At 45.5% G+C, this 26,212-nt stretch overlaps 1 protein-coding gene and 1 long non-coding RNA gene across 2 annotated transcripts in view; one reads left to right on the top strand and one right to left on the bottom strand.

Moving 5' to 3' along the window:
- ADAM12 (ADAM metallopeptidase domain 12) overlaps positions 1 to 13,973 on the bottom strand; it is a 188,148-nt gene extending 174,175 nt beyond the window's left edge. Inside the window, exon 1 of the mRNA XM_061478574.1 lies at positions 13,715 to 13,973. Within this exon, the coding sequence (XP_061334558.1) occupies positions 13,715 to 13,817 (103 nt within the window). The 5' untranslated portion in view covers positions 13,818 to 13,973. The remainder of the gene's footprint in view (positions 1 to 13,714) is intronic.
- The window catches only part of LOC133282577 (uncharacterized), a 380,577-nt gene extending 365,462 nt beyond the window's left edge, over positions 1 to 15,115 (top strand). The window contains exon 3 of the long non-coding RNA XR_009747664.1: positions 15,039 to 15,115. This is a non-coding gene — a long non-coding RNA (uncharacterized LOC133282577). The remainder of the gene's footprint in view (positions 1 to 15,038) is intronic.
- The last annotated feature ends 11,097 nt before the right edge of the window (positions 15,116 to 26,212 follow it).

Raw genomic sequence — 26,212 nt, 5'->3', positions numbered from 1 at the left:
TCCGAGGGGCACCGGGAAAGGAGCGCGATGGGATGGGACTGGACGTCTGCACTAACGAAGGGTTTCCATCACCTTGATCACACCCCGTGAGCTCCCAGCGCTGCAGTTCTTCATGCACACAGACGTGCTGGTATTTCCTCTCTGCCACTCTTCATCTCCTTTACTCATTTTCATTACAACTTCTTTGAAGCTGGGACCATTAGATTTGTTTGCGTTACATTAATAATGAGGCCTCTTCTCTATGGGGACTCTTGGTGTTACAGCAATATAAATAGTGTAATAATTGAAATCAGAGAATTGAAATGGTAACTTGTCGTGAGAGGGGATGAAAATCAGGCCATCTGTATCACCAGAAACTTCTATTAGAGCCAGGTTTCCTATCTCTTGTGTCACATGCACCTACTTACTCACCTACTTATTTCCCATTTCAGTGAAATTCCGTCCCGTTCTTCCTGACACAAGCTCGTCTCCCACTTTTTCACATGAAAAACTTCTCAGTTGTGTCTATCTGTTTTCTATTTTCAGCCTGCACTGAAGGTAACGCTTTTGATCCACAAGCAGCCCACAGGCTGATGCAGCATACCTTATTCTTCTTTTTTTTTCCAGCAATATAAAAGATGCTTTGTACAACTCGTGAGATGAGTCGGTGTTATCTGTCAGTGGCTTTTGTGTGGCTTAAATATTCTTCATCTGCCATGTACTTCTGCAACCTTCCTTCTTTGCACAGTATCATACAACCTTGTTGGCAAAGAAGTTGAGAGCAGTTTTCATCTTTTTGCTTTATATTTCAGTTCCTTCGAGCTCTGCACAAAATAAACTCTAAGCCTGCAATGTGATGTCTTTGTTTAATGGCTGCTGCCTCCTGAGGAAGCCCAGACATACTTCACATTTGTCTTTAGATAAAATTAATAAGCTTTTAGTCAGGCAGTGCAATTTATTTGTCCTTATGATAAATAAAAAGGTGAATGTTCTCAGTACCGATTGGGTTTGGATAAAATGGGACGAAGTGGAAGGAAGAAGAGAAAATGTCCCCCCCCCCAACTGTACAACCCTGCCATCCTCTTAGTGCTGGGTTTGCTCCACACTCGCCTGGCATGCCACAGAGAGAGGAGTCTGACTAGGGATGGTTTATAAGTACCATCCATCTACTAACATACAGATTTATTATAAAGCCAATGTATGAGGCTGTGCATCCTTCCTGTTGTGGACATGCATGTTCTGGGAGTCCCATCATAGAATCACAGAATCAACCAGGTTGGGAAAGACTTTTAAGATCACCAAGTCCAACTGTTCTCCAGCACTGCCCAAGACCACCATTAAACCACGTCACTAAGGGCCTTGTCTACATGGTTTTGAACCCTTCCAGCGATGGTGAGTCCTGCACATCTTGTCCCATGCACATTAACACGATCCTGTCAGGGTCCTGAGGCACCCAAGGGCTTTTACAGCCCCACCACCTCACTAAAGCCTAGCCCAGCGATTCTGTGAGATGCCCATTACCAATCTAGACCACAGCCTTCTTCCCAGCACACTGCATCCAGACACGCATCATGTCACCCACTGCAGTTACTGCCAAGTTATGAAAATAACAAAAGCAGGACAATAAAAAAAAAGCTAAATTAAATTATATTATCCTTGTGTTACCTTTCATATTACAAATGGACTCAGAACTGTAAGTCACAGCCTATCTACTTTTTCCTCAGCCACAAAACAACAATGCAGAGGAATAATCTAAGGATAGAAAAGAATAATAGACAAGAGTAATCTTTCTGCAACCTGAAAACAGCTACCAGCACTGCTCTGCATCGCAGTGCTTTGGCAATGCTGTGGAAGACAAAAAGGGTGTACTCTATCCATTTCCTTCCTCGCTTTCCTCAGCTTCCTCAGCTTCATTCACAGTCAGTGGGATCTATTGTTTGGATGGGTCATTTCCAGCTGTGGAGAACAGACTATACTCATGGCTGCATCCAGCACTCACTGGACCATTGGCAATTAGTTTTGTGGCAGGGCACTGGGGCATCCCTATAGGCTCTGTTGCCAGATGGCCTCCCCTATAGCCCAGGACCCCTTGGGTCAACTCTGCACCACCAGCCCTACAAGCTGGGCAGGAATCCCAGCGGAGCCACCACTGCCAGTGGGGCACCCGTCAGATGGGAAGGAGGTTTATCCCTCTGATCAGTTGCTTTTCTCCCATGTCTTATTTGGGATGATTATTTTAACACCTCCAGACTCACAAGAGAACTTCTTTTTAAAGTTATTAAGCTAACTTACACACGGAGAGGAAGACCAAGCATTTGCCCTTCAGCATGGAAGTGAACTTAGGAAATATAAGAAGGGGATGGTACTGGGTAAGGAGCAGAGAGACTACCCACCAAGTACATCGCTAACCAACCAGGTAACGGAAGGTTTCCATCAAAGTTCAATATTAGGATCAGTATTAGTATTTCTATCAGCAACTTTTACTCAATGTGTACAAGTGTCCTTCTGCAATCCAGTGCTCCAACAGGTTTGGAGACAATGTCTGCACAGAGGACAGGAATATTACCAAAGTAACCAATAACTTGCAGGCTGGAGCAAAGGAATGAAACCAAGCAGTACAGAATGCAGGTTTGTACCCTTGAGGACTAGTAAGTTTTCTGCTCAAAGTGGTAGTCTTCAAAGGCAAATGACAACGGAAAGACCCATGTATGTTATTCAGTATAACACTGATATCACATGAAGCAAAGACAGCCCTGGAAAGCTGCATAAAAAGAGGTGTTCCCAGTTTAGATGCTGACGTCACTCCTGAGAGCTAACAATAGAAGCACATCTGGAATCCTGTGGGCATTTCTCCCCACCTGCATTCACGAAGCATTAATTCAGCCTGGAGCTGGTGGATTGGAAAGGCTGCCATGGTGAGCAGGGAAGTGGAAAGACTGAAGTACAAGAAGGGAACTAAAGGAATTATTTTGCATAATCTGCTAAACCGAAGATGACAGGACCCATGATAGTCTTTTAGCTTTATACACCTCTTGGTATTTATCTTGCCGGTGCCGATACATTTATAGGTGGCAAGAGTTTAAAGTGGCTATACATAAAGTTGGATAGGATTGCAATGCACAGCTTCTGAGCAAAGAGGATCACATCCAGCTCTCGTGCATCAATGTAAAATTAAAAATCAACTTGCTTTAAATGGAAATTGTGAACATTAGGACTGAGACTGTATCATGCCAAACAATAAAGAAGTGTCAGCTATCCAAGTATCTGGCCAAGAAGTGGGGATGTGTGCTTCCAGTCCTCTCTTTCACTCCATCTGCCAGCAAAAGCCAAAACATTACCCAAGCTAAACACTATCCAGGCACAAATCTTGCTGAAAACACTTTATAGAACAGTACCCATTCTGACTGAGACAGGAAAAATAATGAATTGTCACTTATTAAATATAACCAAATGTAAATTATGATAGTATGATAAACATGCAAATGCTGCAAAATAAACCAGCACAATATTTCCAGTACACAATGGTTAAAGAAAGGCGGGTTGGAACTAGATATCTTAAAGGTCCCCTCCAACCCAAACCATTGTATGATTCTATGATAAAGCGAGCCCAGTAACATGCACAGGATCACGTAAGCAACCTCTTGCCTTAAAGTCAGACAATCATTCATCTTAAACATTACTCTAACCACCAGCTGAAAACACAGACACCCTCTCCAGAGAAAGGACAAAAATCAGGAACTCCACCACACTGATAAGATACTTCCCGTTATCCCACTAACAGCCCTTCCACAGCTTTAAATAAGACGGCACAGAACAGAGTCTGCCTTCAGCTGTGTGTAACCACAAAAGTCTGGGCAAGACTGGGGCTGTGCATTAAATAAAACTCTTATCTCTCGCAGTAAAGGTTTTATGAGTTCAAAACCGTAAATTATTTTTCCAGCTAAGCCATGCACATCTAAGCAGTACATTGATTCTCTCCACAAAAAAATATAAAATCCAGTAAAATCGCTCCTTTCATGGCCTGCCTGGAAAATAATTATTAAAGAAGAAGGCAAGCCACCTAACTAAAAACAAAGTTTTACTTGTTTTCTCATTCCTCCCCCTAGTCCCAAATCCAAGCCCTCAGGCATTTAAGCACAAGTAACTTATAGAAAGCAACTCATTCCATGGATCTTCTTGAGCTCAAATCATGTCTTTTCCTTCACGTTGCAAAATTACTACTCCTGTGCATCAGTTTTAAAACACCAAAAGTCAGCACAGGTCTTTGATGAGCCCAAGGACAGGCAGCAGCAAGACAACTCCATGCATTTCTGAGGTTAATTTTGTGTTCTTGCTGCTTCTAATGGAAAAATATCCCTCTCCAGCTTGACAGGCCTGTCAACTTTGAACCGATCCATGTGTGACTTTGCAGGATGCCTGCTTCATCTTTCACGCTGAGCAGCTTCACGAGCACTGACCGCTCGGATGAGAAATAGGAGTTTGAGACACACCGATCCCCTTTAAATAAACAGCATTAAAAACATGCTTTTTAATATTGCAGTTTTATAATCGTAAGTGCTATCTCCTGTCATCACTTGTTCTTGTATGAGCTATTCCCTTCTTAAATCTAATTCTGCTGATGAAATAATCTGAGAAAGGGAGCAGCCCTTGTATCCCTCTCCCTCGAAATCCCATAAACTCCATGGAAAAAGTCATGTGTTCAACATTTTACTACAGACATGGGAGTGAAAGCTTCAATTTGAAGGTAACTCGCTGTTCTTCTCCACCAAGGGCTCTGCTGCCAGTGTCACTGTGTGGCCAGCTGAATAAACTAATGACACATATTAAGGCGAAAAAGGCAGAGAGAGGGGAAAAGAAGGAAAATAAAATGTTCATTGTGGAACATACCCCCTAAGCAGTTGGATCATCTTAATCTTCAAGCTTCTGTAATACAACTGTTGGAAGGCTCTAAGTCTGCACACAATAAAGTGCTTTATTCAGGGAACCATATGACTCCATCAGTCATTCAAGCACATGTTTGGCACAGATTGAAAGTGAAAAGCATAGCTAAGTCAAATATTTCAAAACTGAACTTGTCTTTCTAACACACATGGTTTATATATTGGTGTAATATCTATATAACTTTTCAGTTCTCATATAGGGTAATGTCATGGCTGAAGTACAAAATGATGTCTGCTGCACCAGGCAGCATCGCTCTTCTCAGGAGTTAAGACACGCCAAAAAGCCATTTACTAGAAAATTAGAAGGAAACTATCACACTTGACAGGTCCTCAAGAAAACTGTAAAAATAGCTTTTGTTCCTTCTAATTCCTGAATATCAGTTTCTCAAATCAGGATGCTACACCATTCCTTGCTAGAGAGCTGCGCTGTAACAAATCCAGGACAGCCAGTTCCTTCCTCTTCCCATGCCCAAGATCTGTCTCCTCTGTTTGCAGATGAAATATTGCTCATCATAGAGAGTTACTCCTGCTGATGCAAATGCGATTAAAGCAATCTTGGGAGAGCACAGTGTGATTAAAGCATAAGTAATGTGAGAAGGATTTGGGCTTTCATTATACGGAATACACATTGAAATGCACTCAAGGAAAGAAGCCAGTATATCTCAATATCCTCCCTGTTCTTGAGAACAAAATGTGACAAGTGGAGTTTTGAGAACAACATTTGCCATTGACTGCAGGAGGGGGCAGGGAGGCTGCAGAACATTTCAAACAGTGAAAACCAACCTTGGTAATGTGTATAGAATATATACATATACTGTATTTGGGAAACAGCTGCCCAGCCTCATTTGTGATGTTGTTATGCTTGACTGAAGAATTACTATTCAGGAGCAGTCCAAAGAGTTGCCTTTTTTCCCTGGATGAGAACATTTCAAAATATGACAGACCTAAAGCAGCAAAGCATTGAACCAGAGGGCATTTTGACACACAAGGTAATGGGTATGGATTCCAGGATCCCCCCATGGAAGAGCTCAGCACTGGGAGTTCATAGAAGAGGGCAAGTTGTAAATGCAAGGTTCAGACTAAAGCAGCTTTGAAAAGTAAGTGACAACGGCTTAGGAGAACTTGTGTCCTCTTGCTGTAAATCCTGTTTTAAGCTTGCTCCTGTTCCAAGTGCTGATGGACACCACATAAATTGGCCCAGTCATTCTAGAGTGTGAAAACAAGCAGGACAGGATTAAAACCAGGTGAAAAATAGAGGGTTGCACAATGCCTTTCCCTCAGGTATTTCCAGGATGCCATGGTGAAGGATGTCCCATCTTAACTCCGCATCAACCCAACCAACATTATCCCAGCATGAAGCTGAAGCTTTTGACAAGGGCCTGTAGGGACAGGCCAAGGGGAATGGCTTTAACCTGCCAGAGGGGAGACTGAGATGAGCTCTTAGGCAGAAGCTCTTCCCTGTGAGGGTGCTGAGGCGCTGGCACAGGGTGCCCAGAGAAGCTGTGGCTGCCCCATCCCTGGCAGTGTTCAAGGCCAGGTTGGACACAGGGGCTTGGAGCAAGCTGCTCTAGTGGAAGGTGTCCCTGCCCGTGGCAGGGGTTGGAGCTGGGTGATCCCTTCAAACCTAAATCATTCTATGATAATTACACAAAAATCCAGATCCAGCATTACTCTCCCCCGCCAAAACCTCAAGAAAGGATGCTTTCCATTAAATGAAGTAGCAAATTACTCCCCAACTTACAATTTCCTCTCACTCTCTTCAAAGTACAGCGCAATCTTTTTCTCCAATTATTTACTTGCCTCCCTCACTGAGTATAAGGAATCTTTAGTATTGAGGGGTGTTCCTTCCCATATATGATCATCAGTGAAAAAAACCTACTGAGTGGGAGCTGGAGTGGTGCTCATCCCATGCACACACATCATTCAGTCAGGCATTCTGCAGGAAATCACACTGAAAACACGGCAAATCCAGCTGAAATGAATTGCAGCATCAATTTAGGTAAACGTGCATGGAAATGATTTGTAGCTTTTTCCCAAACCTAGCAAATGAGCTACTGGGCTGGGGAGTTAATATCCATCATGCGTCGCTGTTTGCATGGGGAGTACCTGCTACTTGCCTTACACAAGAGCAGAAAGGGAAAAATCACCTGCATCTGTATGAGCATGAGCTGCCTCTGAAGTCTGTCTCCCTGTTTTTTGAAACATGAATGAATGGGAAACTTAAAGAGCTACTTAATGTTCTTGAAGCAGAGCAGAGGTTTATGTGTGTGACCTTACAACAGATGTCACCATAAGGACTGGATCAGTCCAGAGCTTCACAGGCTTCTTCAGGAGATGAGCTACTGAAGTAATGAACATTCACTTTTATTGTTTCCTCAGGGCTGGATATGTTCCCAGGTCACCAGCACAGCTTTGCTCATCTAGCCTAAACATCCTCTGATCCTGTCAAGCAGGTTTGAAGTGAATAGCACAGAACATCAGCACCAGGCTGTACAAAGGAGACAGATCCATGGAGGTGAGATAGTTCATCCCAACTGAGGATCAGACAAGGAGCATACCCGACACAAAATAAATAGACAATCTGCTTCTTTCTGGAGCATGAAGATCTCTTCTACAACGACCCTGCGCTTTTCCCTTAACAGCAAGAGTTTACCAAAATGTCTCTTCAGTGGGGTGCATTTTCCTCACTGAAGAAGCAATAGATAAAGAAATAAACACTAATTCACTTGGAATGCTTACCTCACACTTTAAAATCTGTGTCAAAACGCAAGAGTGGTTTTTAACCTGAATACAGTTTTATTACTTCCAATTCAAAAAGGAGCAGGGATCAGAAGTGAGATGCTGGATCCTTCCCTATCAGGCGCAGAGGCCACATTTCATTCTCAGCTAGAGCTCTGTCACCACAGTGTTCTCAATAGCAGAAAGGGAATAAAGACTTAAATAATCTGGACTAAACAGTTCTGCTCCCCACATCTTCTCATTGTTGAAGTAACACAGGATCTTCATCACGCTACCATCACTGCATACAGACAGTGCTGCTGAGTAAAGATACCAGTGATGCTCACCTCCATGCACAGTCAGGCGCCTATGCTCACCTTAATAAATGTAGCATTGCAAAGTCCAGATTAAGTTTTTTTGTCGTATTTTTACATGACTATATCAAAACCAAATCCCATGCACACCAGGTTTCGGCGAGGTTTATATTCCAATATGGTTTTTCAAAGGTCACATACGAGGCTTACTCCTCTTGCTCAATCAGCTGTTCTCAGAATTAGAGCACATTAAATAGAAGCAAGAAAACAGCACCCTTTCACCATTGTCAGAAGGTTTTTCACTTAGTGCATATGACACATACTAGTAGACTAAATTTACAGGGACTGACACAGTTCCTCTTAAAGAGTATCTCAAAATAAACTAGTTAAAGACTCTTTTGTGCCAAACTCTGCACACCGTTTTTATGCCTTGCTGTGTATTATCCAGCGTGGCTAAAAGGCCATGAAACCTTTCACTTCTTGCCTTATTAGATCATATTTTTTTGGACAAGAAAGCATGTGTTCATCTAATCAGTGGTTTTATCGTGTTGACCTTGTGAATGGATAATCCTCCATCCCTGATTTAACCAAGTATTTCTCATCCTAGCTCCAAGCCATGGAAAGCAGCAAGCTCCTCTATAGAGTGTGTAAAACAATAATGAAACAACATGAAGTGATTTAACAAAGGAGTCAGCATTTCTGATTAGATGATGCAGTTCATTAAGTCGCTTCCTGAAGCACCCATAACCAAGTCACACTTAATATCGACATAGTCTCAAACTCATGTGATACTGAAACAGAGATGGGTTAACATCCTGGAGCAGGGATCTAGTAAGAAACAGCATCTTTCCTTAGTGTGATCCTCTTATCATAAAGATAAACATTTAACATAATTGAAGCAATTTGCCTTGTGTTAGCAAGAAACAAACAGTACTGTCATTTTGGATTGCATTCTCCTATCGAGAATCAACTATAACCCTCTTAACAGGGCTTAGTTTGTTATAGACACAGCAGAGCCTAAGAGAAGCCTCTGCAGATGTGATTTAGGCCTTTAGTACTATAACATTTTGGAGACGGTGGGCTTTTGTCCTAGGAATAATCTGAAAAGCTACTTGAAACGCAAGTACAATGTGCATGCAGTAGGAAGAGTGAAATCTGAGATGGCATGGAGTAAAACACAAGAACATGCAGAGGAAAAAAAGCCACCAGAAAAGGGCATTAAATGAAAAATCCTTCCAATATGAATAACATGAAAGGCCTGGCATCCTAAGAGGGACTGGATGCTGTGTGAGATACAGAGCTGGGGAGAGCCTGCTGGAGAGCCTGGCCATTCTCATAGATCCTGGAATGGTTTGTGTTGGAAGGAAACTTAAAGCTCATCCAGCTCCAACCCCTGCCACAGGCAGGGACCCCTTCCACTAGGGCAGCTTGCTCCAAGCCCCTGTGTCCAACCTGGCCTTGAACACTGCCAGGGATGGGGCAGCCACAGCTTCTCTGGGCACCCTGTGCCAGCGCCTCAGCACCCTCACAGGGAAGAGCTTCTGCCTAAGAGCTCATTTAAATCTACCTACATCTACATGCATAAATGTAGCTGTACTTCGGACCTAACTGCAAACACCCTGGAAATCCCAATTCGCTGTTTACAAGTCTCATCGCAAAACTGAAGAGAAAACCCACCCCATCAGCCCTCAAACATGCAGTCTCTAAGCCAGGTTCTGGGACAGGAGGCTTGGTGGCACCTCCAGCAGAAGCTGGGATGCTAAAGCACCTTGGCCACACATGCAGGCTGCTCTGCTGGCTGTATCCTGCTGCTTGCCTGGCAAATGGAGCTTGCTGCTCACCATTCACATGCAATACTACAGCTCAAGCAGGTATGCCCAAAAGGATGCACATGAATACTGACAAAGCGAAGCCCAGCTGGATTCCTCAGACAATTTGCACTGGCAACGTGAGATATGTTAGAAACACAGCGACTGCAGTGATAAATCTGTCAGTTTAGGATATGTGAAGCAAGAACCAGGCTGCTGGAGGACCAAATAAGCCTTTTACATGAATTCAGCCTTTTTAAAACAGGTTTCCCTGATCAACAGCATCGGCAGCAGCTGACAACTTCAGTGGAAGTAACAGATAAACACAGCTCTGACCTGCTGCACTCACTCACGTGTCATTAGACAAGTGCCACCGGGGCAGGCTCAATGCTGCGAATGGGATGAAAAGCCACCCAAAACGTAGCCTGTCAATCATTAGTTCAAGGATGCTCTTTGTGGCTGGATGGAGATGTTTCCAAAACACCAGTGAATAACACAGCAGCTCCCCAGAGAGCAGGAGAGTTAATGATGCGAACATGACTTGAAGAGTGGGCATAATACCCTCGGCTGGTGGTGTATTTTGGCATGGATCTGCAGAGCCCCATGGACACTGAGAGCTCATGCCAGGCTGCCTGCAGGGGACTTGATAGGGATAATCATCGGACAAGAAGGTGATTATCACACACAGACCATAATATCTGCCACAAACATGGGAACGCTCTGAGAGAAGGCTGGATTTGAAAGTGAGCTCTGAAACACAGACTGTGCTGGAGACATCGGGTTTAAAGGGGGAGACATTGGGTTTAAAGGGAGCGACAAGGGAAGATTTCTTCTTCCATCAGGTATTTCCAATGCAGCTGCCATCAGTAATGAAAACAAAAGCTGACGGAAAAGTTATTTTAATTGGAGGCCAAGAATTTCAGACTGCACTTGTAGGATTTTCATTTTCCCTCCAGCTAACACCTAATGCTTAAAAGAGATTTAAGAGCTTCCCCCACACACACTCATTTGGAGTTTACCTATGCACACATACAGGAAAGCTTTGACTCTGCAAAAGGCTTATATAAATGTAGATTTTAAGGCTACAGAGCCTGTAAGATGAGCTCTTACCCTCCCATATATCATCCGCCACCGGGATAGCAAAGCTAATTTTGCTTTATTAAGGCCGGTACATCACTTAGTTTGCCTTTTTGTCCATGAGGACCTTTAGCCAGCAACCAAGGGCTGGCAGTACTGAAAACCAGAAGGGCAATTGTAAAACCATAAGAACTGGAAAAGAAACTCACGCTACAAGTGGGTGGCGGGCGAGGCTACTTTTAAGTTGTCTTAACTGATGACCTGATAATGCCTGTTTAATAGCAGAGCTGTTCCTAGGGCAGTCCCACACCCTGCACGTCTCTTGCCATGTCATATCGTAACTGCGACTTCCGTCCTTAATCACTAAGCACGTGTTTATGTAAAAATTAGGATATCCTGGCAGCTCCTCACATCCCTGACACCGGGCCCGGAGCAGGCGCAGCACCAGAGGCAGCTGAGGCAGAGGCTGCAAAGCTTGTGGAGATGTGTGCCAAGCACGACGAGGACTTTTCATCACCAGGCAGCCTCACCGGGTCCCGAAACATGCGGCTGGAACTTTCAGCACCTCTGTGACCAAGAAAGCAGCACATGCTCTGGCAAAGCTAAAGCTGTTCTCTACTTCCATAGAGAAAAAACATGGAACGGAAGGAGAGGATGCTCGCTGAGCACACTGGCTGCAGATGTAAATGGGACGTGTTATGGAAAGGAGTGGGGAAGATGCAGCAAAGCAGACCCAAACCCCAGCTGAGCTGTGGGGGTCAGCAAGCACTGCTGTTGCTCAAGCACAGACATCTAAATAGAGGCACTGTAAGGATGAGCAGCTTACACAAACTTTATAGGGAGCTTAATTCATCACTGCAAATGTAACCTTAGAGCTTCAGCTGGGCTCTTAGGGAACACAACACGATTTCCACCCCTACCTACTATCGTCTCTCATCTGTATGTTAGATCTAAGTCACCTACCATTTGCCCTCTAATTTTATTGCAGGTACAACTCCTTCGAGGTATATTCATGTCTTCATTTCTGTCATATGTGAATGCTTGAAGCATTGAAACTCAAACTTTTGTGGAAGTGTAGTCAAGTTCACCCTCTGTCCCAGCTCACCTCCAAAACACAGAGGAGCCCACTGGCCCCACCATCATAGAATCAGCTAGGTCAGAAAAGACCTTCAAGATCCAGTCCAGCCATTGATGCTGTCAGCATAGACACGTCCTGCCTCAATCCAACCCACCCTCCATCTATGCAAAGGGAACAGCCACTAGGAAGCAGGGGATCTACTTCTCATCTACCTGACAATTTCTGCCTAGCACTGATTTGGTGCAAATGCAAATGTCGACAAAGAGAAATTAAGACCCCTCACAGAAGCAAAGCAAAGCTTCAACTCCTGTTAATTCATTCACACAAATCCCAAGTGCTCTACTAAATGCAACAACTTGCTCTGTCTACCCTAGGATTTCAATGTGCTGAAGTATCTCTCTGTCTTTCCCTCAGCAAATCCCGAGCCAAAGTCCCAGTGAAAGTTGCTGTGAATAGATCTGGAGACAAGCAAACATTTGCCAAGTTTAAAGTTACAACGAAAAAAAAGCCCCACGACAGGAGTTTGTAGTAACCCATGGGGACACACGCACTCCTCAGCGCTGTTACATGTGCTTATACAAGAGAATCGCCCTTCCTCTCTCTCATAAAATATGCATTGTCAGCTGCCGATTAATGAAGAGGACAGGGTCTGGGCTCTCCAGTGATTCCAGAATAAGGCCCAGACTTGCCATACAAAGAGACAAGTCACTTTTCCAGGCTGTTCCCCCATCTATAACACGGACAGCACAGAGCCAGTGCTGCAAAACATCTTTAAGACAGACTGCACCGATCACTGCCTTGTGCTGCGTTTGAATGAGCACAGCAGCCAGCAAACTTCTACCCAGCGAGGACTCTTTTACCATCAGCAGTTGGCTTTTCCAGGCGATCCTTCCCGGCTGGAAACAAGTCTGAGCTCTGACAATCCTCTCCAATTCGGCCCCAACCCGCAGGGGGCTGTTTGATGGGGACCCTGCGGGAAAAACTGCTGCATGGGATGGGGACCCACACACACACACCGGGGGGGCCCGGGAGCCCACAGCGCATCCCGCATACCGGGGGGTCCCGGGGAACCCGCAGCGCACCCATACACGCACCGGGGGTCCCCGGGACTTTGCAGGGAACTCCCATACAAGGGGTTCAGGGGACCTTCCCATACACTGGGGGTCCGCAGGACCCCAACGGGGCACACTCCATGCAGCGGGTCCCCAGCATAGACCCTCCACACTGGGGGTCCCAGGACCCAGCACGGCACCCAAACACACCGGGGGTCCCCGGGACCTTGCAGGTCAGCCGCCACACATAGAGTCTTGGGGACCGGACAGCGCATCCCCTAAACCGGGTGTCCCCAGCACCCCCTCGCACTGGGGGTCCCCAAGGACCCCCAAGAGCACACACACCGGGAGTCACTAGGACTCTGCAGCGCACCCCTACACACTCTGTGGAGCCCCAGGACATCCCCACAGCGGGGGCTCCCTGAACCATTCCGCTCACCCTGGGGGTTGCAGGGTCTATTTTGGGGGGGGGGAAGTCGGGGTTTCAAAGCGGAGTTTTCCCTGGAAAGGCTTGGAAGTCCCCGCGCCGCGCAGAGAAGCGGGACTTACGCGTCCCGGGGAGAGCGGAGCGCAGCGTGGCGGAGGCCAGGAAAGGGGGGGGGGGGGGGGGGGGAAGAGCGGAAGGGTGCGCAAAACGAGCGCAGGCAGCGCGGCTGGATCCTCGCTCCGGTGCTGGTCCCCTTAAAAATGGAGCGTCGGGTGAGGAAGTGTGTGAGGGGAACTCGGCGGGGCTGCGTGGGGAGCTTACCTTGAGCGGCGGGGGATGCTGGAAGCAGGCAGCCGAGGCTGAGCAGCAACGCGGACACCCGCGCCGGGGGGGGGAAGCGCTGGGCGCGGAGGCGCTTTGACATCTTAGCCCAGGCTGAGGGAGACAAACTTTCATCAGCTGGGGCTGGAGAGCAGCCCCATAATATACAGTTACAGAGAGGAGCGAGCTGGGACTCAGGATGTGAGAGATTTCCTGCATGCAGTTAACTCCAAAACCCCTCCTGCTGATGAGCTGGGCTCTGCTTTCTTAGGAAGGAGAAGAAAAAAAAAAAAAGAAGAGTTGAAGGTGGTTTTGTTGTTTTTTTTTTTCTTTTTAAAGCGGTTTGGGGGTTGGTTTGGGGTTGGTTTGTGGTATTTTGGCAAGAAAAGCCTTGCTGACCGCTGCAGCCCGTCCTGCGCTCCTCGCCGTGGAACAAATGAGCCCCAACCGCCCCTCCGCGGGGTCCTACTGCCCGCCCGCCGCACCGGCGGCACCGAGCACAACGCTGCTCTCCCGGGGCTCCGGGGTGCCCACAACATCATCCCCCCCCCCCCTTTGCCAAGTGTTCTATAGCACAGTCAGCCCTGGTGCTTCCTTTGGAAAGTTATCTGTGTATGTTAGAGCTCAGGGGGTATCTACTGGGTTTAGAATCATACAGTTTGTGTTGGAAGGGACCTTCAAGCTTACCCTGTTCCAACCCCCTGCTATGGGGCAGGGACAGTTTCCACTAGAGCAGGTTGTTCCAGCCTGGCCTTGAACAATGCCCTAGTTTGGAGCTGTTTCTGGTGTCTCTGACTTAAATGTGGGGTTTTTAAAAGAGAATAATAATACCAAGCCCAACACAGCCACAGTTGCCAGATGCATTTTTTAAAGTCTTCCTCATTCAAGTTATTACTACTGACAGTCTGGGAGAATAACCAAATGCAGATTATATATTCCTTAAATTACCACCAAAACACACGCAATGCCCACATGTTGCACAGAATGCTGTTGAGGAGTAGAAAGAAAGAACTTAATCCTCTAAATCCTCACAGGTTTTTACTGGGCAGTTTTATTAAGGTTCTTCCCAAATCTCACTGTTTGGATTGCAATGCTTAATTCTGTGGATTGGCCCCATGTTCTCCATGAGACAGCTGGCAAAACTGGCCTCATATGTGTCTGTACACCAGCATGCAGAGTACCCATGCAATCCCACTTAAAAAATGGATGTTGGAAGGAGTTGAGGCACACAGGGGTGCCCAGAGAAGCTGTGGCTGCCCCATCCCTGGCAGTGTTCAAGGCCAGCTTGGACACAGGGGCTTGGAGCAAGCTGCTCTAGTGGAAGGTGTCCCTGCCTGTGGCAGGGGTTGGGACTGGATGAGCTTTAAGGTCCCTTCCAACACAAACCAGTCTGGGACTCTATGGTTCTATGATTTGGGCCAGTTCTGGAGCAGAGGGTGGTAACTATCCGCAGTGAACCGGACTGCGTTTCCCCAGCTCAGAGGACAAATGAACCAGCAGAAACTCAGTGGGAACAAGAAGCTGCAGTTCCCAAGCTGGAGTCCTGCACCATAGCCCCTTCAAACCACCCCAGGGGACAGTCACATCCCCAGCATAACAGCGATAATGTCAGGTCATCTCAGCAGAAATAACCCTGGAAAAGAGCTGGGATCAGGGAGCATTTGCAAAACTGCTTTGATGGTTGCTTTGCTTCACAGTTAAAAAGGCCATTTCCTCCCCTTACTCCTCCTCCCAAAACTAGACCCATGGACTCACCTCCAGTTGCTCTGTGCCTTGTGTTCCACCTACATTTACCCTTGCAAGTCTCACTTCAGCAGCATTCAGCCTTAAATACCCAAGTGCTGAATTTTCCCGTCATTATCAATTCTAACAGCTCTAGTCAGCACCATTTCCTCCCTTAAAATATAAACTAATGAACTCTATCTACTGCCTCATGACGGGCATACATGCTCCCCACAGCACATTGGTTAATAATGCTAAAATTAGAAGACTTGCTTGTGGAAAGCCACCATAACAGCCATATAGACATCTTTATCCTTTGAAGGTATTTTCCCCATTAAAAAAGAGTCAGAGGGAGCTAAAGACTTCTAAATGGAGTTTTGGTAATCCCACATGGCTTTTCACTTAAATGGTAGTACTTTTATTGTGAGTAACACTCTTTGCCAACAGTGAATGTGGAGCCAATTATGTCTTGGTAATTCACTAGCATCAATGAAGTAGATGTTATCAGTGCCTCCTCCTCCCCCAGAAGTTAACCAAAGGGAACACTTGCATTTTACCACACCGGTTTTATGGGCTTGAAGTTGATAAATTGATGGTTTATCACAAAGCAGCCCCAAATAATGCTATTAACGACATCCATGTAGGAATGCTACTGACTTAGTTACCTCTGGCTCTGCAGAACAGCAGTACAATCACCGCAGATTCAAAAGCCTTTGGGAAGAAAGCACCTCAAGGACAAGGGAAGTTAATCTGAAGCGCCTCTGCTTCACTGCTCAGTGCATAAGAGAGGCCAAACCTCGACTTCCAGCTCCTCGTGTCAAACCACCTCCCACAATTAGTTTTACGAGGCTTGGTTTATCCACTTCAGAAAGAGCAAGGCCGCGCTTCCCTGCAGGAAATGAAAATTGCATCCAGGTTGTGTGGCTGCTTCAAAGGGGGGCACAGTCCCGATTCTCCAGGTTATTCCCGCGGGCACTGGCTCTCCATCCATCCTTCCCTGCTTTGTTCTTTTGCATTGTCAGGGGGGTTGTTGTGATGCAGAGGGTTGACCAATTACAAGGGGGTTGTACAAGGGGGTTGTGCAAGATAGGATAAAGAAATTTTGCCTGTTTAAGAGGAAGCATTGTTTGCAAATACCTGTCAAGCTTGCCATGCGGTAGCAGGACAATAGGCTATTGATAAGGGGGAGAAACAGTTACTTATTTCCAGTGAAGACCAGCTTTGTGGTTTGGACTTTGACCAAACTCCTAAAGAGCATACGTGATGACTAGAAGTGAAAAGTTCAGGCTCGAGGAAGACTCATTTACTTCATCTTGAAGACCCCTACTCACAAGAGGAAGACTCATTTACTTCATCTTGAGACCCTCACCCACGACCGGGGGGGGGTGGCACTGTGCAAAGGACCTTCTAGCTCATTATAATACGAAGAGGGGATAAGACATGAATATGCATAGGTGTATTGTGCAACCTTATGAATATATATAACTTTAGAGAATAAATGTAGAGGGAAACACTAGTGAGGCACGCATGCCTTTGGAGGAGCTATCCCCCATGTGTCTCAGTGCTGAATAAAAGCATACCTACTTTACAACTTTAATGAGTTGCAGAGTCTATCTGTGTATCAGTTGTGGTTTATGTGGAGGTGTCTCACTGCTGCTGGGGCTTTCTTTACCTTCCTGTCTTTTGCTACTGCTTCTTTATGAGCTCCCCCTCCCGACCCCACATTTTTGCCCTCCTTATCTTCTTTACTTCATAGTTTTCCTTCACTTCAACCAACCTTTTCTTTCCAAAGCATGCACTCCACTTTAGTTTAGGGCTATCCTGCAAACCACCAGCATATGGACAGCTAAAGTCATTGTGCTCTTTAATCTTCTTGGGAGAGGTAAACCTAGCACATTGCCCTCTCTTCTCTACCGCTATAGACAGAGGCCGGCATATGCTGGTAGCTTGGTTTGCGCTCAGCTTTGAGCCTCAGGCAGCTACCACCTACAAACTGAAAAGGAAGGATCCCACTGCTGTAGCACCTCTCTGCTTTGAGACGTGTGGCTGAAATGTCTCACCCTGCCGCTCTGGGTCACCTGTAGCTAGAGGGAAAAGCAGGGAATGAAGTGACAAGGATCTCTGCGATCTTATCAGGTCCCCTCTGCAGGCAGGTCTTTCAACTGCATGGCCCCTGCTTCCCCTTGAAGTGGTTTGGAAACATTTAACAGCCTCTTTCAGCTGTATGTTGTGAGAATCGGTAATGCTCAGGAATGCATCCTGCATTAATCGTTACCTCTTGTCATTCATGGAGCAGGGCTATAACTACTGCATCCTTTTCTCAACAACTCTTATAATTGCCTTTGACTTGTGCCACTGTGTCACTTGAACAGGACAAGCTGAAGTCGCTTAACCTTCAGGCTGCATTTACATGTGAAAACGATTTGATGTAAAGAACACCTGTGATTTTTAACAGTTAATATTTGACTGTATGACAACATAGGCAGTTGCCTTGGACTCTGGTTATCGAATTACTAATTCATGCAGGAGCTTTACTTCACATGGCGCTGAAAATGTCAATTCAGAAACGAGCAGTACGGGAAGAGAGCAGAGTGGAATAACTTACCTGGAAACAAGCATAACATACGGCTTAGTGCAGACACTGGAAAGGAGGAGGATGCGCTGAGGGAAACATCAACCTCCATTAGTTTCCCCTTGGTTAAAGGAGTTTTGCGAAGGAATTAGTGACTGATGGAGACAACACGAAAAAATTAAAAGGGGCTGGAGGGGATATATATATTAAATTTAAAACCTTCAGACTATCATATTGTGGTGCTTTGGGGGCAGTAGGTGGAAGGCACCATAACAAGGTGTATGGCACTTGTTAGATGGATTATGGTACATTATAGGGTATGGTGTATAAGAAAAGGAGAAAGGAAAAGAAAGGGAAAGGAAAAGAAAGAGAAAAAAAAAGGGGGGGGTGGGAAAGGGAAAGGGAAAGGGGGGGAGTCAAAAAAGGAAAAAAAGATAAAAAGGAAAAAAGGAAAATAAAAGGAAAAAAGGAAAAATAAAAGATAAAAAGGATAAAGGAAAAAAGAAAGCTACGTCTGCTACACTTCTCTGCTAGAGAAGGAATTGCATTTCTTATGACAGCCTGAGTTAAATGAAGAGAAAGATAAACCACCTCAGAACAATTCCAAGATAAGAGGTCCTGGTCAGGGAAAACACCTCAGCTCTCACATCTTCCCAGATAAGCCATGATATCCTTTTGGATAGCCAGGAAACCTCACTGTAATTATACATTGAGCATTATCCAGAAATCCAAGTCCTTTTATTCCCATGTGTGCCAAAACGCATGAAGCCTCGTCTGGGCTTAGCTACAGGGATCTATGGGTTTGGGGCCTCCAGGCTGAAGTTTTTGCCTCTTAGAGTAAACAAAACAAAACAAAGAAGCTTTTCCCTTTGAAATCCGCTGTCCCCCAGCCAGCTGCTGAGACTTTGTGTCTCCAGCCCTCCCTCACTTCATTAACTCTCTGCAAAATCAAGATCCGGCTGAGTTGTGGCTGCGCTGGTAGATTACAGCCCGCTATAATGAACAGGCATAGATACGGCGTGACCTTTAGCCGCCGAGCTTTGCTATAGACCTCTGTCACAACATTCAAACCAAGATAGCGAGCTCCTAAGAGCAGCATCCATTAGGTCTGCGCACTGGAATAAAACGCTGGCTGTAAGTATTGTCTACTGCACATTCGTGAGAGATGGGGCATTCGATGGATTTCCAGGTCAAGTTTCCAGCCTCCTTATCTTTAGCCAGTGTGCACCCCAGCATGCCTTGCTGAGCAGCAGAGCGAGGCTCAACCGAGTGGGTAAGCCCATGAAATGCAGTGCAAGGCCAGCAGACTTTGCTTTCTGTTGTCAATAAATACAGAGAATCATAGAATCATGGAATGGTTTGTGTTGGAAGGGACCTTAAAGCTCATCCAGTTCCAACCCCCTGCCATGGGCAGGGACTCCTTCCACTAGAGCAGCTCCAAGCCCGGTCCAACCTGGCCTTTCCTACCCTCCCCTCCACTCACCTTTGTAGCTCCATGCTTTGTTTACGACCTTCTCCTCCTCTCCTAAAAGTATCATAACACTGAATTCATCTCACATTTCTGCCCTGAAGCTTTGAACTTGCCAGTGCAGCTGAGAGAGCAAGCACAGGGAAAAACAGCCAGGACCTTGCAGCAGCCAGACCCTGCATATCAGCAGGATATAAGACTGAATTACTTTTATCATGGATCACAGAAACCCCAAAATGAAATGTTTCTAGATACCAACCCCTACTTTGAATGATAAAGTGTTCTAACATATTCAAGTAAAATTGACACATCCATTCTGAAGTTATTTATACATTTACGAATGAGATACAGTAGTTTTAGTCTGTCAGGGATAAAACATAATCTGAGGGAGGCAGTCCCTTCCACTAAGCTGTGTTTGGAGAACACTGCCTGATAGCATCACTTCTACCTGGAAGAAGGTTTCAGGGCTGATGGAGAGCTGTGCGTGCCCATCACCTTCCTACCCTGCCTGCTCTGCCCAGCTCATCCTACCCCTGCACTGCAGCATCCTTCTGGAAAACAGCTCCTTTTCTCTAACAAAGCAGGGGAGTAAGCTCAGCTTTAATGCTGATTAAGCTGTATATACTACTTTATAGGGTAACTACAGAGACTGTTGCAGGCTGCTGTAACAGGGCCAAGGGTGAAAAAGCCAAGAGGAGCTCAAGGAAGAGCAAACAAAGAAACCCACCGCTCCAAGGATGCAGGAACTTCACAACAACAGCAGCAACCCCTAAATTCTTGGGCAGTTAAAACACAAAAAGACCCAAACCTCACACAGCCCCTGGTTACATTCTTTTCCTGTAGCATAAACCCTCGGTCATGCAAACACAGAGCTCTCCATGAGCACAGCCACCGGCAGCTGGGCCTCCTGTGCTCCCACCCTGCGGCTGAGCCTCCTTTAGGGCACCATCCCCACCTTGGGTACCCTCCTGTTGTGCCCAGCACCCTGACCCAACAGCCTCGGTATCCTCAGGGAATGAAGGCTCAGCTCCTGGCTTCACCCCTCACCAATTGGGCCATTGACACTTTCCTCCTGCAGCCTTCCTCGAGGAAGAGGAAAACCACACTAACTAAATGTTCTTCTTCAGTTTCAGTAACACATCACTAAATACTTCATAAATAATAAATAAATAGATAAACAATCTTCTCCAATGTGCATGCACGCCCCTAAATCTCCTCATTTCAATCTGGCACTGGCATTTTCTTACTTGTTGCAGTAACTGGTGATCCCCACTGTCCCTTGCAGTGCACAGCAAGGATTGTGGCATGCCAGCTTGTTCAGTGCCGTCTGACAGGGATTAATACTCTGTTAAATAAAGGAATAAATAAAAAGGTGCTGGTCTCTCCCCTTTCGGTGCTCTGCTGTTCCCCAACCATGACTTACCGTAATGAGAAGGGAATTCGGCTGTGTAGGAAGAAGGACCAAGGTTCTCCTGCCTAACAGCCTGCCACAATGAAATCCTGAAGCATCCAAACCAGAGTAATTTGGGCCTATGCTGTGGACATCTGTATCCTCTCCCTGAAGGCCTGAGTAGCTGCTTAGTTTTCAGACCACCTGAACTGATCCCTGTTTTTCCACAGTGGAAGAAACATCATTTTAAGCTTTGCTACTGATTTTAATACTCATGCTGAAAAGTGATGGTTCTCCAGCGGAATCCTTCTATCAGACAGGACATACCTGAGAGCACGGCAGGAAGGACTCCTGTGCTAAAATGCCTTGAAATACACCAAAAAATAACCCATTAAAGGTCTTCTTTTTACTTCAGACAGACACTGAGAGCAAGCCCTTTGATCTGCTGCTCCAAATTTCATGGCCTCCCTGAAAACAAAGGGAAGAGAAGAAGCCACAGATCTTTACATGGCTCAGCAGAGGACAGCTTTCAACTCACTAAAAACTATGAAGTCACATATCTTTAATATTCCTGTCTAGCCCTCTGCAAACCACAGAACAATGCAACATCCATCATTATAAGCGGTGGGACAGCGTATTAGGAGGACAGCGTATTTATGGGGGTGTTTTAGAAGAAAAAGAACTATCCCTATTGGGAAATGGGAGAGAAATCATTAAAAAGGCCTGTGGCATACATCATGGGAGAGCGAAATCAATTAGGTCTTAATCTCATATAATTCATGAAAGGAAGAGTGAAACAGAGCTGCTTTTAATACAGGCTTCTGTTGGAACAAGTCCAGAGAAGGCCACGAGGATGATCAGGGGCTGGAGCACCTCCTGTATGAAGACAGGGTGAGAAAGTTGGGGCTGTTCAGCCTGGAGAAGAGAAGGCTGCGTGGAGACCTCAGAGCAGCTTCCAGTGTCTGAAGGGGGCCTATAGGGATGCTGGGAAGGGACTCTTCATTAGGGACTGTAGTGACAGGACAAGGGGTAACGGGTTCAAACTGAAACAGGGGAAGTTTAGATTGGATATAAGGAGGAAATTCTTTCCTGTGAGGGTGCTGAGGCACTGGAATGGGTTGCCCAGGGAAGTTGTGAATGCTCCATCACTGGCAGTGTTCAAGGCGAGGTTGGGCAGAGCCTTGGGTGCCATGGTTTAGTGTGAGGTGCCCCTGCCAATGGCAGGGGGTGTTGGAACTTGATGATCTTAAGGTCCTTTCCAACCCTAACTATTCTATGATTCTATGATTCTTGTGATAGATTCTATTGCAAAACTTACATTTGCTTTGGGTCACAAACCCAGCAAGTGAAACCACTCAAAACAAAAACAAACAGAAGCAAAATGTTGGGTTTTTAACATCAGCTAATAGTATTAGACAGAACAGGCAGCCCATAATTATATATCTTTCGTGCAATTTAACTTCTGCCATTACATAATTAAATTTTGACCAAAGTTATATTTTTACATAACAACAAACACAAAAATTATATATGTGCTCCCAGTAGCATTACAAGTTAAGTATATATTTGGCAACACTTTACAGTAAGTGGGTATTCATTACTAATTCCTCTGGTATTCATTGTAACAACATTAGTCACGAAGAATGAAAGTGGATATAATATTCGAGCACTGGTTTATTTCTCTATAAATCAGCAATAGAGAATGCACTGGTAATTCCCTGTCCTTGACATCACTGCAAGGCTGGTGAAGACCACAACCCTGTCATTGGGGATTATTCAAAATACACGGAATCCCAGCCTGGTTTGGATCGGAAGGGACCTAAAAGCTCATCCAGTTCCAACCCCTGCCACGAGCAGGGACACCTTCCACTAGAGCAGCTTGCTCCAAGCCCCTGTGTCCAACCTGGCCTTGAGCACTGCCAGGGATGGGGCAGCCACAGCTTCTCTGGGCACCCTGTGCCAGCGCCTCAGCACCCTCACAGGCAAGAGCTTCTGCCCAAGAGCTCATCTCAGTCTCCCCTCTGGCAGGTTAAAGCCATTCCCCTTGGCCTGTCCCTACATCCCTTGTCCCAAGCCCCTCTCCAGGTTTCCTGCAGCCCCTTCAGGCACTGGAGCTGCTCTCAGGTCTCCCCCTTCAGGAGCCTTCTCTTCTCCAGGCTGCCCCAGCCCAGCTCTCTCAGCCTGGCTCCAGAGCAGAGCTGCTCCAGCCCTCGCAGCATCTCCATGGCCTCCTCTGGCCTCGCTCCAACAGCTCCACATCCTTTCTGTGTTGGGGCTCAGAGCTGGATGCAGGACTCCCTGCCTCATTCTGCAGTGACACAATTAGTTATTACCATTCATCACAATGCTTGCTGAGGGAGCTTTCTTTCAGACTCCATTATCAGGTAATAGGAAAATTAGTCCCAGGTCAGACTGGACACCATTCTCTTGACCACTCTTTGGTCATGGTCCTTATTAACTTCCCCCTATGACTCCAGAAGGGGTTGCAAAGTCCCCACTTATTTCAGGCAACAAAAAGCTCCAAAAAGCACAGAAACATGAAATAAAAATGGAAGTCTCCTCATTCTTCAAGAACAGCTTCAAGAGCTGCAAAAGATGGTGTATTAATGGATGGCCCTAGCAAGGAGATGAAGCTAAAATGGTTTCAAAAGGATCTTTGCCATTTTCTGCTGGCAATTTCTCAAGCCAATTGCAGACCTGCAGTAACTCTAGAACCACAGAACAGGCTACATGTAATACGTGTTTGCATAAGGTCTCCCTAGAATTATATATCATCTAAAGACTAGTCATTGTAAGATACTGTAGGAGATAAAAGTATTTAAACCATGAACCTAAAAAACACATTACTGTGACCGAGTTCTAAAAACCAAAAATAATTCTGCAATTAGGGGCTCTTTTACGTCTTCCCATCTATGCAACACAAACCTCAAGCACTTAATTGCACTTCGCCTATTTAGTTATTTTATATAGTTGTGTGCATCATGAGCACACTTGGGCCATTTCTTCTCCTTTTTTCCCCCCTTTAATCACTCTGCAGCTGGTAGGGAAATGATACACCTCATTGTCTTATTCTGTGGGTCATCTAAAGTGGATGTTAAGTAATCCTGCCTGCTACATCTTTGGTACGGAACCAAGGAGAACTACGAAAAGTAAGATGCTTGACTTAGAGAATGAGGATGCTTTTTATCTTCAGTATGGAAATCGTAGAATCGTAGAGTCCTGGAACGGTTTGTGTTGGAAGGAACCTTAAAGGTCACCCAGTTCCAACCCCTTGCCATGGGGAAGGACAACTTACATGCCTCTTTCAACAGTTTTGTCATAGTTAAACAGTGCAATCATAGCTTCCCAAAACATCTCCAGAACCCAATACATCATCGATGCGGGCAGACTTTGTGCACTGCTCAACAACCAACACAGGTTCCTCTCTTTGAATGAGGACTTTGGGCAACCACTTTTGCAATTGTGATATCACATTTAAATAAAAGCTTACTGCATATTTTCCTACATACATCAAGCTTCTCTACCTACAGTTATTGACAAGATTTTCAGTATCTTCTTTTACCCTAATCAATCTCTATGCCTAGGTGTCCTTGCATTTACTTCGTGCCACTTTCTAGACACCTTCTATGCAGAAGACCTCAGCTTGGGAACGGTCTCAGCTGGGGTTGGGACTTTGCACAGCTCCCATTGCATGGTGCTGACCTGTGGCCAGGACAGCAGGGGAGAGCAGTGAGGGCACCTCACAGGCATCCAGCCGGCTGTAACCCAGCTCAGCAAGAAGCAGACTGAGTAATAAACTACACAGGCTCAAGTCATAGCCCTTAATGAAATATGACCTTGTGGGACAACCCTATGTACTGTGTGTTCTGTCTGTGAACAAGTGGCCAGTCAATGCTCCTGGAAAGATAATTACCCACCCATCAAGGCACACAGGCATTTTTGTCCCTGAAGCCAAAGGGCAAACGTCTCTGCAGACAAGGCAAGCTGGGTGTTTTTAGCCATGGAGTTCTTACTGGGATGGCTGCATTGGGGAATGGTTTCCTAGAGGAGAGCTGCCAGGAACTTTATCCCTGCTTTTTGTGTTGTTTTCCTTGCAAATCAGCTCCCTCACAGAAAGCATTACTCTAACGTGACCAACCCCAGATCCTCAACAACAAAACTCCTAAAAAGCCTTACCCAGACAGTCTCCTCATCTATCTGAGCAGCTGAGTAAACTTGAAGAAGTAACTAATGACTCGCATACACATACACAGGAAAATATTTGGGTTTAAAATAAATCCCCTGAATACTGTAACCTCAGTGCTTTACATTGCAATGACTTTCGATCCTTAATGAGGTATTTCTGTCAGATGAAATTAATGATGCCAGCAAGCAAACAAACGCCACGTCTTGCACACCTAAACCACAGCATTCCCCATGTGGGCTCCATTTTGGGTAATGCAAAATGACAACTCTACTGAGAGGCTTTCTGTTTTGGAAGGAGAACACCAAGTCAATGTGTTGGCAAGCCTATGTAGGCTCTGTGCTGTGACACCCCAAAGCCATCTCAGCATCTCACCTCAACCAACATTCATTAATAAATACCGTTCTGTGGGCACATAAACGTCAGTGGTATGAAAGAGATGCCCCAGTGCGGGATATGGGTAACAAATGGCAATGCATGTTACCAAAGATGTTAATCCTTATAGAGCTGTACCAGCAGGAAAATGTGTCCCTGCTGAAGACACAGGACATGGGCTGACAGGCAGAGAACCCGAACTCAAACAACATCCAACAAGAAGGAAAATCACAGCATTTGACAAGTGTGGGTGATCCCCAGTTTAGGTTGGGAGCTTTCTGTGCCAAGTACTATGCAATGGCAAATGTACACTTTACTTTGAAATGCCTGCAAGTCCACAGTGGAATTATGTCTATTTTTTTCCTGACTCTAAACCTCATTAACTTGATGCCTACTTGCATAGGGCTCATTTTTTTTCTGAAATAGCATTTTCCGGTACAGTCTATTTCCTATTACAATGACTAGATTGTAAAGCTGAAATGAATGTCAGAATTGTTTGCTGGATACATTACCAGATACCTTCTTTTCTAAGGCCCAGAAAGAAAAATTAGGTTTGCAAGAGAGATCTTTTATGGTTTTCTGAAGCAAAGGTTTCATATCATATGAAACATTCCCAGACAGTGATTTGCATCATGCATTTTGCTCACTAGGTTTACTCACGAGCTTATTTATACAGGAGAATTTCCACCTCAAATTGCCTTGTATTTGTCCTACAGATTTTGAAAATTACATTTAGATAAAATAAAAACATCTGGAAATAACCTTTTTACAAACCCAAAGGACTATGT

The sequence above is a fragment of the Pezoporus flaviventris genome, unplaced genomic scaffold (assembly GCF_033815535.1).
Source record: "Pezoporus flaviventris isolate CSIRO_AGI_PZ_B2104156 unplaced genomic scaffold, CSIRO_AGI_Pfla_v1 ptg000129l, whole genome shotgun sequence".
Lineage (NCBI taxonomy): Eukaryota > Metazoa > Chordata > Aves > Psittaciformes > Psittacidae > Pezoporus > Pezoporus flaviventris.
The sequence above is the reverse complement of the archived record's forward strand: the minus strand, read 5'-3'. Positions and strand labels throughout refer to the sequence as shown.